Source organism: Xyrauchen texanus, chromosome 44 (assembly GCF_025860055.1).
Source record: "Xyrauchen texanus isolate HMW12.3.18 chromosome 44, RBS_HiC_50CHRs, whole genome shotgun sequence".
Classification (NCBI taxonomy): Eukaryota; Metazoa; Chordata; class Actinopteri; order Cypriniformes; family Catostomidae; genus Xyrauchen; species Xyrauchen texanus.
In genome coordinates this window covers 8654405-8669582 of record NC_068319.1, presented here as the reverse complement: position 1 = coordinate 8669582, position 15178 = coordinate 8654405, and the positions used below count along the sequence as shown (strand labels likewise).

The 15178-nt window shown below is 38.7% G+C and overlaps 1 protein-coding gene across 4 annotated transcripts in view; it reads left to right on the top strand.

Moving 5' to 3' along the window:
* Nucleotides 1–15178, top strand: part of msi2a (musashi RNA-binding protein 2a) — a 237436-nt gene that overhangs the window by 78835 nt on the left and 143423 nt on the right. For all 4 annotated transcript variants that reach the window (XM_052117178.1, XM_052117179.1, XM_052117177.1 and 1 more), the window contains one exon: nucleotides 954–1046. In XM_052117178.1, the coding sequence (XP_051973138.1) occupies nucleotides 954–1046 (93 nt within the window). The remainder of the gene's footprint in view (nucleotides 1–953; nucleotides 1047–15178) is intronic.

Genomic DNA, 15178 nt, shown 5'->3' with positions numbered 1-15178 from the left:
TTGACAGTCCTAAAACAAATTAAATAAATATATATACACACACACACATAAAAAAAATAAAAAAATCTGATTATGTTAACTATTTACTATGTTTCTAAGCATTGGTACAGAATAGCCTGGTTAATTTTTATGTCCTGTCCTTCTGGTTGGCCTATTGTAATGATAAAAGTTTTTTTTTATTATGTTCTCAATGTTTCCTCATTCCTTTTGTCTCTCTCTTCTCATGCACTTTAGCTCTACACTCCTGTCGCCTCTCGCTGCATGCTGTAAGAATCCATCATATTTACTCGGCTCAGGAATTAATTGAGGTTTAATGCACCCCCTCCTTCCCCTCCACATCTCTTAATTGTGATTTGAGGGGAAAATAACTTTTTATTTATTTTTTTATTTTTTTGGTCTGTTATTATTTTTAAGTGCAACTGGATCTGAAAAGCATCTGGACGTGTGTCAGAGCAGAAGAAAACATGTCAGGGGTTTAACTGAATGGAAGGCTGCGCTAATGGTGCCAGACGTGTGTGTGTGTGGTATAAGCGAAAGTGATTGTTAACAGCATTATTAGTTGTGAAGTCTTGAGGAGGTACGTCTGTTTAGACGGGAATTACTGCTGCACTAAATCTTTCATTAATACAGTAGTTTGTTAGCAAGGAAGTAGATCTTGAAAAATTAATGTCAAGTTAAGGTCTGACCTTTTGACCGGGGCATGAACCTGAAGTCACACTTTTTGAGCCATTATGAGAGAAAGATCAGTGAAGTGCGCACACATACAGTTCTTATCTCAATGTTTTTGTTTGTTTCTTTCTCATTTTCATTTTCTGAGGCATCTAGATACATTTCTACCTTCTAACTAATGGAAATGATGATCTGAAAGATCTTTTAGTTGTCTGGATATAGATCATTTGGGTCTAAGGTTTATTTGCTCATGTTTTCTCTCTCTTTTGTCTCTTTCTCAACAGATGGTCACAAGAACAAAGAAAATATTTGTGGGTGGATTAGCAGCGAGCACAGTCGTTGAAGATGTGAAACAGTATTTTGAACAGTTTGGAAAGGTAAGACCTGCACATCTTTCTCAGCCTGAGGTTCCAGTGTGAGCATTTTCAGATCTCCATGCCTAGCTGAACACATATAAAACATACAAACACTCATGTCTCCTCTGGATGTGTTTGTTACAGTGCTGGAAATGAGTGCAGACAGTGTGGTTGATTCAATAAACTGTTGCTTCGCTGCAGTGGTGTTTTCAGTGATGTTGAAACTTGCTATGTAAAATTAAACATTTACCGGCAAGTAGCTGACATTGATTAGAACTCTTCTGCACCAAGGAAAATAAATGTAAAACGGATGGGTTGAGGCTGCGGCTAGGACAGGATTGGTTGGGGTGTGATGTTAAACTGTGGGACTAGATAAGGAAGGGATGGGGTTGGTGCTGGGATTGGGCAGGGTTAAATTGTGGGACTGGATTGGGTAAGGATAGTGTTGGGGGTGGGCCTTGATTAGGTTGAGGTTGAGTATGTTGTTGGAGTTGGATTGGGTGTGGTTTAGGTGGGGAGTAGGACTGGATTATGTGGGCATAGTGTTGTAGATAAAACAGAATGGGTGGGGTTAGTTATGGTGGTGGGGCTGGATTGGCTGTTGTTAGGTGAGGTGCTGGGGCTGGATTGGGAGGAGATAAGTATGGTGGTGGAACTGGATTGGGTGGGGTTCGCGATAAGGTGTTGGACTGTTGTAAGGATATCGTCTGCATAATTCTGGAAATTTCAGTTCTGGATGAAAGACTGCATGCTGTTGCTATTATCTGACTGCTTATATAAAAAAAATATAAAACAAATCAGAGTAAATATTCACCAAGTCGGCCGCAATCGTGGAGACTGAGCAGGACTTGATTGACTTGATTATATGAAATGAAGCTTTTTAGCTTCTTGTGGCTCGTTTTAGCTTCTCATGGAAGATTTTAAGAGCACAAACAAATCAATGTGATTGAGCATGTCATCTGAAATCAGAGCCTCTCTCTCTACCTCTTCTGTTCTCTCTCTCTCTCTCTCTCTCTCTCTCTCTCTCTCTCTATCTCAGAGGCGGTGTGTCAGGTGGATTTGTTTTTTTATTAAATAAACTGCCCGTTCGCTGCACCCTGCCATTATCTCTGTGTGTCTGAACTGCACTGAGACTCCTGCAAACGGGAACCCAAACCTTTAGACATGCCTGCAGAGAGAGACAGACAGACAAAGAGAGAAAGAGAGCATGGTCATGCCGTTTAAATGTCTGGATTGGACATGTTTGGAATTTCTTAGTGAGCTGAAATGCCATTACTCGTGTATGTGTGTGTGTGTGTGTGTGTGTGTGAGTGAGCTCTTGTTAAAGTGAAACTGTCTTTGCATAGATGTCCTTGTGTGTATCTGGGTGCATTTTGAGTAGTTGTGTCGGTTGGTTAAGAACTGAAAGGAGGAAACAGGTGGTGAATTCACACATCGCATTTTCCTATCTCTTTCAGAGAAAACACACTATCAGAATGTCTCTCTTGTGTACAGTTGGTTATTTAGCCAGTTGGAGCAAAACCGATGCTAGAGTGTATGTCTTCTGCTTTTTGTGTCATTGATATCTGTAGAAAGTCATATACTGTAATTGGCTGATATATCACATTTTATTGGCTAAATGATCAACAAGGTAAACCTTAAGAGAACATGTTGACTTCTGTCCCTCAAAGCATCATCTTTGTTCATGTCAAATTAAACATTGTGTTTAATGTGAGTTCTATTGGTCTGTACCCTGAACCGGCCCTAGTGTTTTGGGGATTATGCAGATATTCAAAATGGGGCCCCCCTACCTATTGTTATACCCTACCAAACACAACCAACATCAATAACTAAGCAAGCTTAAACTGTAAAAACGATTTATTTTTGAAAGTATAAAGTTTAAAAATGCAAAACTATCCACTGTTGTTTATTAGCACTAGGTATAAAACATTTTATAGTAAAAATAAAATAAAAAATGAAAGAATATAATGATTTAAACTAGGGATGCACCAAAATGAAAATTCTGGGCCGAAACCGAAAATCCAGGATGCACTTGGCCGAAAACCGAAACCGAAATTTTTACCTATTTTAAAAAAAAATGTTGTGTATAATTGTATTAATTTGATACTTTTTCATTAATTTCATGAATTTAACTAATCTGAATTGAAAAACTACAAACCAATAAAATAAATCACACTTTTATTGAAAGTAGCACAACAAAATTGGACAAAAAATATATTAAAACTATATTAAATATTATTCTTCTTTCAGTTCTGTAAAAATCTAATTTTACAGATTTTATTAACAATTATCCAAATAATGTAAAGTTTTAGAAAACTATTATATGCACAACAACAGTCAAGTAATGAACTTAGCTAGCATCTTTCAAAAAGTTTAAATATGCAACAGTAATTTTAATTAAAACAACAGGCAGAACACACAATGGCAGAGGGCCTCTATTCCACTGATCTATAACTATAATATATAATTATATATATAGATCAGTGCTCTATTCTGTTTATGTAAACATATGTACACTTTAAGTGAAAATGATTGTGCAAAACAGCAGTAATTGAACTAAATCCAACCTCAAATGTAAACGACAGATGTATCCTCAAGTGAAGAACAAGTGTAATGTAATTGCTATACACATCATATTGGACCGCTTTCTATTTAACTACAAGTGACAGGTTTCTCTTCAAGAACAAAAGTTGCTAGACAGTCTCTCCTGTCAGAAAGCTCATCAAGAACATGAGATGCTGCACTGAACAGTCTCTCACTCTCTGTGCTGGTGCTTGGGCAGATAAATACCTGTGCGCAATCCGCGCAAGCAAAGGAAAGCGGTCTTTGTTTATGCGACCGTAGTCAAGGGGATTGTCCCTTCTGGCGTAGTTCAGATAAATACGTCTCAAGTTGTGGTGTAGCTGCGCTAGTTGTGACATTTTCCTGTAGAATCTCTTGCTGTATTCTGTATATGTGTATATATATATATATCTTGAAAGTTCTGCTGAATAAACACTGCAGATCGCAAATGTGATGTCCTTATCAGAAACTTTGAAGAATTTCCACACCGCTGACATGATCGCCTTTGTTTGGTAGCGCCGTTGTGGAATTATCTAACAGCTGTGATAAGGGCTACATCGATCCAGATTGAAATCTGAGCACTGAGGGGCGGGGCGAGGAGGTATATATTTTCGGCTCATATTTTTGGCCTTTTTTCTCTTTCGGCCGAAAACCGAAAGTGCCGAAAGTGCAATTTTCGGCCGAAAATTTTCGGCGGCCGAAATTTCGGTGCATCCCTAATTTAAACTAACAAAACTTTATCCGAACCTTTAACCGAATTAAATGACCAAATGAAGGTAATGTAGATGCTATTTACACTGTTGTAAAATGTGGCACAGCAGTGTATTAGAGTGTATTCTATTACAGTATGTATTACATACTGTAATAGAATACACTATAATACAACATATAACAACATATTCAGTGTATATAGTATTTTTACAGAAATTAAATTTAGTGAGCCCCCCCCCGATCACCACAAGTACATTGTGTTATACTTTCAGTTATATCACACTCATTTTAGATATTTTACTTACAAATTTTGTGTTTATTTTTATTTAAATTAAAAACTCTCCCATTACATTTAGCCAATGTCTGTCTTCACTTACATGGGATGAATATGGAGAGAGAAAAGTGAAATTGGCAAATGTGGATCTGCAGGTCACCTGTACTGATAGCCACCTGCCATACTAATGTTTCCACACTACTTCTTAAGGAAACAAAAGTCAAATTTACATACTTTCGCTTTTTTTGATGATTATATATATTTTATTTCATAGTTTTGACAGGTTCTATCTAACTATTGACATGCGTATAGCCGGACTTTGTGCTGTAGTGCTATTTACACTTATTAATTATTTACAAATAAATATTTGCCTATACAGAACCCATGGTAGGGGCCCCCTGGTGTTCGCGGGGGCCCTATGTAGTTATTTATATCATTTATTAGGCAGGGTCTGTACTTTGATATTGTATAGTTGGCCCAGATTGAAGTGGCAGATATTCAGACTTTATGCAGGGAGGAGAGGAAAGCAACTGTCTTTGAGTAGAAAACACTAATGCTCTTGACACGGAATCAGGACCCAAATGCAGGAATGAGTGAAAATAAAAATGATTTTATTAAAACAACTGAAAACAGAACAGGTGATACAAAACTCTCACAGGGGAGAGAAAACAAAACAAACTAGAAAAAGTATAATAGACTGACCAGGAAAAGAAACAAGACCTGAACAGGCTGACTAGAAACAAAACTCACAAAACGATCTGACAAATATAAGAGGGAAGAGGGCACAATATATAGGCAAGGCACATGAGGAACAGGTGAAGGCAATTAAGATAAGGACTAAACAAGGGAGAGTGACAAGGGTAATGAGGAGACGGGGACATTCAACAGCTATCATTTTATTGCTCAACCCAGTAACCAGCACCATCAGACACCATCAACCAGCCTTTTACTCAGTCTAGTAGCCAGCATCTGTCTGTCACCAGTCCCCTGCTACCGGTTGACTGTACCGATCCAGTCTTGATCCTTTTCTGTCTGCCCTTCGGTCTGTCTATTTTCTGTTTGTGTGTGTTTGTCGTGTGTATGTGTAATTGGCTGTGTTTCTGTTAGCTGTGTGCATCCCTGTCCCCGCCGCCTCATTACCCTTGTCACTCTCCCTTGTTTAGTCCTTCTTATGTTTTTTTGCGGCAAGTTTCAGACTGTAATTGGGTGGCTGCTGGGCAGGGTTCAGACAGGACATGGGCAGCCACTGGGCAGTGATCAGACCAGACGTGATCGGCCGCTGTACAAGGGTCTGAATGGAAATGTATGGCCGCTGGACAGTGGTCTGACTAGACGTGAATGGCCGCGAGATCGGGTTCAGAATGGACGGTCGCAGGCAATGTATAAGGCTGGGCAGCAGCTGCAGCGGGCTTGGACCCCTCCTGGAATGCTGCAGCAGACCCTGATGCATGGGCCCCTCTCCTCTTGTGGGTGGAAAGAGCAGCAGGCTCATCAGCCTCCTGGTGGTCTGCTGCAGACAGAGCAAGCTGGTCCTTGGTATATGCAGGAAGCTGGGCAGGCTGGATGGTGATCACTGGTGACTGGACAGGATCGTCGATGGTCACAGGGGACTGGACAGGCTCTTCAATTTTCACAGGCGACTGAACGGGTTCATTAACGGTCAAAGGAGATTGGACAGACTCGTCGACAGTCACAGGGAACTGGACAGACTCGTCGACAGCCTCAGGGAACAGAACGGGATCGTCGACAGCCACAGGGAACTGAACAGATTCGATTACTACAGGGAACTGGATGGGCTTATTGACGGCCACCGGGAACAAGACAGGCTTGTCAGCGGCCTCTGGGAACTCTATGGCCGCCATGGTCGGGAGCGTTGTCAGTGACTGGAGAACCGCCTCTGTGGCCGTGAGTGCTCGCAGCGACTGGGGATCGGGCAGCTTACTCAGCTTCCTCCTCCTCTGGACTGTCAGAAACACTTCAGTTGGAACGGCCGCCTCCTGGCAGTCAGTAGCAGACTCTTCCACCTTCTAGCGGCCAGCAGTGGCCTCCTCCGCCTCCTTCCGGTTGCTAGGAAAGTTAGAGTCACATAGGTAACCATGCCACCACGAGGACCTACTGAAGTAGTTGGAATTGGGCATTCCAAATTGGGAGAAAATGGGATTTAAATAAAACAAAAACAAGTACTAAACCTGGGAGAGTGGCAAGGGTAACGAGGAGGAGGGGACAAGGAAGCACACTGCTAACAGAAACTAACACAGCCATATACACATGCACATGACAAACAGAAAACAGACAGAACAGGATCATGACAGTTCTTCACTCAGGTGTGTGCTCAGACAGGGAAGAGTGCCTACTAAGGAGTTCATTCAAGTGCAGCTCTGAACATCACTTATGCCTAGTGGACACTACACAACTCAAGCTCATTTCATTTAATGTTTTGAGTCTGTAACTGGTCTGAGACTAAAAGTCTCAGATCTAGCAACAAAAGGTCTTGTTTTGTGCATACTTCTGCGACAGGCCAAGATGAGTCCCAGACGCTATGACTGTTTTCAAAACTGCCTGATATCTAGACGTCTTGTCACCCACTGTCCTGACGAGCAAGTGATGACATTGAGCCACAGCCAATTAAGTATAGAGAGAGGGCAAGAGGAGGGGAAGCAAAAGATAAAAAATTATTAGAAAATAATTAAATGAAACTTCACCCACTTCTCTCTATACCATCTGTCTTTATAATTTTAATCTGTTTTTCTGAAATGGCACGAGCTGTTCTTTCATGTTTGTTGAAAAAGGAGAGAATAATTAGAAAATAAAATAAAAAATCATCCACATCTCCATACCGGTTGTCTTTATTATTTTCAGCTATTTTTATAAAAAGTTTCTTGGCAAATTAGCGCAAACACGTAAAAATGGGAGCAAGACATTCTTACCTCTCTGTTGAAAGAGAAGAGCAAGGTATTGGGTGGAAGGAGACAAAAATAATAAGAAAATAAATTAAAACCTCACCCACATCTCCCTATTGGCTGTTTTTATTATTATCAGCTGTTTTTATTTTTTTCCCTTTGCAAATGGTGCCAATAAAGCACGAAAATGAGCAACAGCTGTTCTTTCATATTTTTTTACCTGCATCAAGAATAAACTGCACGAGTTTGTGAATGAATAACGTTATCTTAATTTTAAGATGCATGTTTGGTGATAAGTTTGAAATGGGACGATGCTAAGGGCAGCTGAAATGGCTGTTTTTTCGACAGTTCCGTGCGTATTTGAAGGGAATAAGCAAACTATCATAATTTTTTTAGAAAGCGAATGAATGAACGTACAACCAGGGGTGTTTGTAGGACTTGAGGAGGTTCGGGGCTTAGCCTGGCCCCATTTAAGTGACCCCCGATCTATTTAAAATAAACATGCTCTACCTTTGTTTTTTCTGCACTCTGTTACCTTTCTTACAATGTAAGTACAGTGATTCCCATAGTATTATGTGAGACTGTGGGGAGTGGACCTTTGATCCTCTAGGGGGGTCTAGGGGAGCATGCTCCCCCATAAGAAAATGTTGTACATTTTAAAGTTAAATACTTCCATCTGGTGCACTTTGATAGCAAAATTAAGAGGCTAGCATTGTTGTTTTCTTTTACAGTGATGATGATAAATTGTGTGTGGAGTAGTGTTTAAATGTAGTGGATACATTTAATGTTAGTTAACCTGGGCTGGGATAAACTATTATTTTTTAAACGATTAATGTAGCGATTTATTTTTTTCGATGCATCGATTAATCTAACGATTCATTTTTTCAGTCCGATTCGATTTCGATTCGATTAATCGACTTGACAACACCGGTAATACCGGTTTCATCGGGGGAGGGGGTGTATAAAATGTAAAAAAAAAAACATTTGCCTGGAGTTTGATTGACTGGCGATCTGATCAATCAATCATAATACGCCATTTTTGTCCGACAAAGTAGTCAGGAGAGAGAAGATTAACGTCGGTGGAATTGAATTTGAATAATGGATTGTAGGCTACTGTACTGACATCTTTCCGCTGTTAAATCAACAGTCCTTCTGATGTAGGCTACATTCATGTTTAGCCTATTTGATGCTATAAATTAACCAAGGAAAAGATGATCAGTTCACGAGCAGCTTTAACTGAGGCAATCTGTCATGACACATTAAAGAGCCACAAAATAGTAAGCCTATTTATGGTTTAATTTTCTTTGAATGACCAAATTTGAAAGTTGAGACTTTATTAAATGTTACCTGCTTGGTCCTGCCTGTCAGCGCGTTGTCAGTGTCCTCTATGTATTTTTCACAACATTCATAGCTATAAGCACATTGTTAATAGCTATAAGCGAAAACTTTAGGTGTCGACAACGTATTATAGCCTACTCCAACATCGAGTGCAAAGTGGGGAGTTGAAAAAAAACTTGCGGTGCTCTGTCATCTGCAGCTGCTCCCGGGTGGCATTGCCGTGGTGCTAGAATGGAAGGCCATCTCCATTTTGCAAAGACGACATATCACGGAATTGTTTCCTTTAAAGAATTCCCATACTTTAGAGGAACGAGTGCATGCCGCCTTGCACTTCTGATAGTCTGAGGAGCCACTCGTGTTGCTACTATTCGCCGGTGCCGCCATCTTTGTTTTGGGTCCGACGAATCGACGCGCATATTTTGCGTCTACGTATTTTTTGCGTCGACGTCATCGATGACGTCGACGCATTGTCCCAGCCCTATAGTTAACGTTAACTACCTCAAAGATTTGTCGTCCTCCTCAGCCAAATAAGTGAGACGGATCCAGGAATACTCCTGTGTGTGTGTGTGTGTGTGTGTGTGTGTGTGTGTGTGTGTGTGTGTGTGTGAGCACGTGAGTTTACAGCAGTGTGCAAGGAGCTGACTGAACTGACTGCCACACAAGAGAGAGCGCAAAACACAATCTTTTATTTTATATCATTATGAGACTGAGAAGTGTAAAAATGTTTTAGGTTCATTATGAGGCCGAGTCTGTGGCGGGCTGCCAGAGTCTAGTCAATTAATGGAAAACACTGAAGTACATGTGTTGTTCATTGGAAATTTCAATGTGTATATCAAAAATGGCTAATTTCCTGATTTATCATTAAACCGTAAAACAATGTATTTTGGCGTAACATTAGTTTACTCTAATATGAACATCTAAGTCAGTCAGTTGCTGGTTACTAGCATAAGTGGACTAGCACATCCCATGCAGACCAGGGTTCAAAACAGTGTTACTATGAATGCAAACTTTAACCTGTTGATACGCAATTCCCCCGCATGCGGTAGTGACGTCACTCTGCTTACATTTAATATATAATTCACAGTCTATAAATTTAATTAATGTTAACATTATACATCTTTTCAATGGTCTATGGGTTCAACTTTGATATCCTATCTCTGTTTCACAATTGCAATGCTCCAGAAACAGCAATTTAGTTATTTGTGCCAGGATTACAAATGAAAACATGCAATATCAAAATGGGACTTCATACTTTTGTTATGGAAACGTGATCGCCAGAATCCAGTTCGCCACAATTGGGTCAAGCGCTCATTGAAAAACATCCAATAGCACTTTTTGTCCATAAAAGTGATTAAATCTGAGAAATAATTATATATTCTCCATTGTTTACTTGAGATCTCAACTGAATGGTTTACCCTTCATCATCGTTCTTCAACAAACTATGCAATCTGAGCAGCATTCAAGTTTTAAAACTGTATATTATCTAATATAATAGTTATCAATAAAATGAGCCTGTCTACAAAGTCTATTTGTAAAAATGGGGAGTAGTTTTATTCATAATTGCCAAGCAGTGCAGTCAGATTTTGTGCCGTCTTGAAAGGCGGAGCCTTAATTTTAGGAACCTAATTTTTTGTTAGATCATCTTCAAATTTCAAAACTTCTTTAGACTTGTGGGTTTGAGAACATTGTATTTCTGGGTTGTCTTGGTACATTTATTATTGTTTTTTAGATTATAAAAACATGTTCAGCACAAAATATTTCCATTACTATAAACTTCAGCTTCTCTAACTTTAAAAAATAACAACATATTAATTCTGGGAAATAAATCCCAAAGTGTCTTCTTTCAAAATATACTACAACTGTGTCCATACTCTAAAGGGTCCAGTAAATACAACCATTTAAGTTCAGGTATGTCATTTTCATGGATTGTGCTCAAAAAGGGGGTGCGTATCAACAGGTTAATACAGTGAAAAAGACACTATTAGCATAACATAAATGTATTTAAATAAATAAAAATGTCCAACATTCTTTTGAATGTTCATGTACTAAAATAAAATATTTGATGCCATTATTGTACCTTAATTTACTATTACTGTTATTTTGAATGGCAATGGAAAATGAAGCAATGTGATATCAAGTTTACCTCGTCATAAAAAGTAGTCCGTTAATTTACCTGTTGAACCTTATTTACCTTTTGCTGACCCTTTATGCTTCGCAAAGCTAATTTGTGCTTCTAAATCACTTGCACCTTTATCAGCAACTGACACAAAAGTGCCATCTTTACATGTCATACATTCTGATTCCCACGGATCTTGACCTGGATCAAAGCATGGGATTGTTTTGTGCAAATCTTCTGTAAATTTGCGCTTTCGTTTGGGCATTCGCGGAACGATTGACAGGCAGAAATTTGGCCAATAGTTGTTGCCTCTTATAATCGTCCCATTGGTGTGCAAGAAGGCGGGACTTACAAAGAGGGGTTAAAGCAATGCAAATATGCGCGCACACACAATGAAGTATTAGACCAGATGCACATCATAACGCAACTAAAGCCGAATCCTGGACATTTTTGCAAATTTAGAAATCCCGGCCGGACGCTTTTTTTAAGGATCCGAAAAGAGGACGTTTGGTCACCCTACATTTGGACGTCCTTGACCAGCCCACAAGTTTAAAAATATTAAGCTAACCATATAGGTAACATCAGTAAATCCTCACCATTACTCTTCTTTTCGATAAAGTCCAAAAGGCTGCGTTTCTTTTTTCTTGATGTTTTATTTTTCCTCCAGAGTGACACAAGTTGCCACTCTTTAGTAGAGGGAGGCGGAGGGTGTCACGTAATGTGAACTTAAAACAAAATGAAGCAATATTATTGCGAGAAGCCTATGGTCTTCGAAGACCTGCGAGACAGGCTGTGTCATGAAGATTATTGAATATTAATACAGAAATATGTTTGTTAATTACATTCAGGGCTACAGTCAAAACATTCTTTACTGAAGCCCTGGAAAAATGACCTGGCGACGCTGATGCATACAACAGGGACACAAATATGAGCAGCACGCACCCCAGAAGCTCATTTACGGGTCTGCACTAAAATAAATCAGATTTCCGTTCTAAATATCATTTTTATGAATATTACGAGAAACTGTGCTCTATTTTTAGCGCTTTTTTCTATTCTTTTATTTTTATTCACTTTATAATCATTCAGTCAAACACTGATTAATGATTGATGTATATCATCATGAAATCAGAAACTCTCCCTTCGAAATCCTAACACAAGTGGTCAAAAGAGAAGAGCAGGTGTAACTCCTCTTAATACCAGTTGTACACATGGTCTCAGTTGGGGATGAATGGATGTGTAGTTGATACACTACAGTACTGAAGTGTTCGCACCAGCATGTCGAAAAACCGGACTGTGAGTCACAGGACGCTGACTTCTAGTCGTGTATTTTACACTTGGCTTTAGAGACACAGCTGCCCACTGCTGAGAAGTACTCCCTCCAGAGACAAGATAGAGAGACTTTCCGAGAGAGAGAGAGAGAGAGAGAGAGAGAGAGAGAGAGAGAGAGAGAGAGAGAGTGTGACTGACTGACTGACTGACTGACTGCTCTCACCTCAGGGTGCTTGTGTTCTTCCTTTTAGAGGAAACAGAATGAAAAATAAATTTTTTCAAAAGGATAAAAAAAAATTTGAGGTCAGAGACAGGAAATGCATTTTCTAATATATATATATATCTTAATGTGCATCTTAATGTGTGTATCAGTTAATTTAGTGGTATGAATTAGTAATAACTTCAGACAAATGGATAGAATGACCATTAGCAGATGTTCACTGTCCCAAACCACCGTAAAAATTACTTACAAACGTACTTTATACACTGAACTACAGGAAAAATCACAACATTTTTGTGGTTAACCCTCTGGGGTCTGAGGGTGTTTTGAGCCCTGGAGAAGTTTTGACATGCCTTGACATTTGTTCTTTTTTCAGTTGCTTAAAAACATATTAATGGCTAAAGTCTGATAACATTGTATTCAGCACAAACTGGGCTACAATAATATGTGAGCAACATGTATGTACTGGTTTGTATTTTTGAGAAAATAACATTTATGCATGGTTTTTGAAAAACTAAATTTTTAAGTAATTGAAATAAGGTCATATAACATATACTAAACATTTGTCCACAAAACTTTTGAGAACTGGATCTTGTAGCCTAGAGTTTTTGCTTCAAAATTATGTGAAAACCATCCTGATCACTCATTCATACAAAACAATGTAGTAATTGAACTTTTGTAAGACAATTTTAGTGTTGATAGGTAATATGCGAGGAGGCGTGAACGATCATGAATATTAAGGTAATTTAGACCTGAAGAGACAAAAGATGCCTCCCCTGGGCATATCAATGAGGGATAGAGAATGAATGTGAGGAGACTTAATGATCAAAATCAAGTTTTAAGTTAAAAGTAATCTGACTATACATTTTCTTTACATAAAGACTTTACTTAATTTTATACCTACACTACCATTTAAAAGAAGTCTCTTCTGCTCACCAAGGCTGCATTTATTTGATACAGTAAAAGTAAAACCGTTTTTACAGTAAAAACATTGTGTTAACTCTTTTTACAATTTAAAAGAACAGTTTTCTATTTGAATATATTGTAAAATGCAATTTGTGATCAAAGCTGAATTTTCAGCATCATTACTGTAGTCTTCAGTGTCACATGATCCTTCAGAAATCATTATAATATGCTGATTTTCTAATATGGGCATGTTTAAAGTGCATTTTACTCATTTAACCTGAACACATATTTGTAAGCACAAGCTTTGTTGATGATAATGAGGCGGCATAAATGCTAGTTAAAATATAATCTATATTGTGTATATCTGTATCCTCGGCTGGATCAAGTCTCTCTTCAAAATACAAATGTTCATTGGAGTCCCACTCTTCTTCTGAGGAAAATGTTAACTCTTCCTTAATATCCAGGAGTTTGATCGCATGTGTATTGTTACAAACACGCAGAAAAGTTGAGCTGTGTTGTGTTTACAACCTCACTGTCGGGGGCATGTACATTTGCGTTGATTGTCTCAGCACATTAGCGTATGAATGGCGTGTGTGAAAAGTATTCGTGGAGTTTCAGTTAATTTTTTTGACGTGTTTCTGAAATCTGCTCATGAACACAGAGACTGCTGAAAGCTCACCCTTTTTATTTTCTTTATTTTACAAAAGCACAAGGGGGTGATTCTCGCGAAATTAGACATATGAGGTGTCATGAAACATTTTGATGATAAAAGTAAATGCTATCAAAATAAGAATAATACAGTTATAAACATCTCTTCATGTACTATTTTGCACATGATTTCAAATGACATCATAAATACCAATTTTGTTGTTTTTTCCACATTTAAGGGGAAATTTGTCATTACCACAACGTGTCCATGACTGGATTTGTGTTCTTTATGATGGAAATATTTATAATTAAAAAATATAAAAAATAAAAAGCTTCAGTGCATGTTATACTATAAACATTTACAGTAAAGAAACATGTGGTATTTGGTGATCATTGGTAAATGTAGTATGTAATAATGTAGACAATAATAAGGAATATATATGTGTCCAAGACCAATTTTCTCATCCTCCGCAACAATTTTCAATCATTGTTTAAGTCCTCAAGGAACTAACATTTTCAAGAAATTTTGTTGGAAGGGACATAATTGACTGTGACACTCAAGATGGCTACCAGGTAAGCAGTTCTTATTTTTTCTCTCCAAATAAAAGTTAAAATTTTTGTTTGTCATAGTACCTACACGACTTTTTAGTTCTCATTACTGAAACATGAGTTTGTGAAGTTTTAAAAAAATGTTGCTGTTTTAATTTTTTGATTACTATATACCCCGTTATGGTCTAAATATAAAAAGAGAGGGAAAGTTTAGCTAACCCTCATTTAGCTTCCACAGTTAGCAAGAATGTTTAAGGTCGCTCATCCTCCGCAACACCATTATCATTCACTGCAACAATTGAAGGCCTGTTGTGGTGGAGATACTCAATGTTTCGGTAATGAGAAACAGACTTATGAAGGAGGGATGAGCACTGTAACTCTTGCTCATTTCTTGCCTCACTCATCCGCTAATCTTGGGTACTGATTGGCCGAGTTTTAAAGATATTTTAGAGGGTATTTGCGCGGATGGGTCCTGCATAAAGAGGTGTGCGGTGTGCGATGCTCTGGCAGGGGAGGCGGAGCTGGGGCCGTCCTCGGCTGCTCTGAATGACGAGGGAAGGGGCGAGGTGGCCACCCCTCCTCTCAGGGAATTCCCTTAAACATGCTCTTGACCAAGTGAGAGTAATTGATGGTCAAAAGCTTCGGCCGGGCATCGCCATT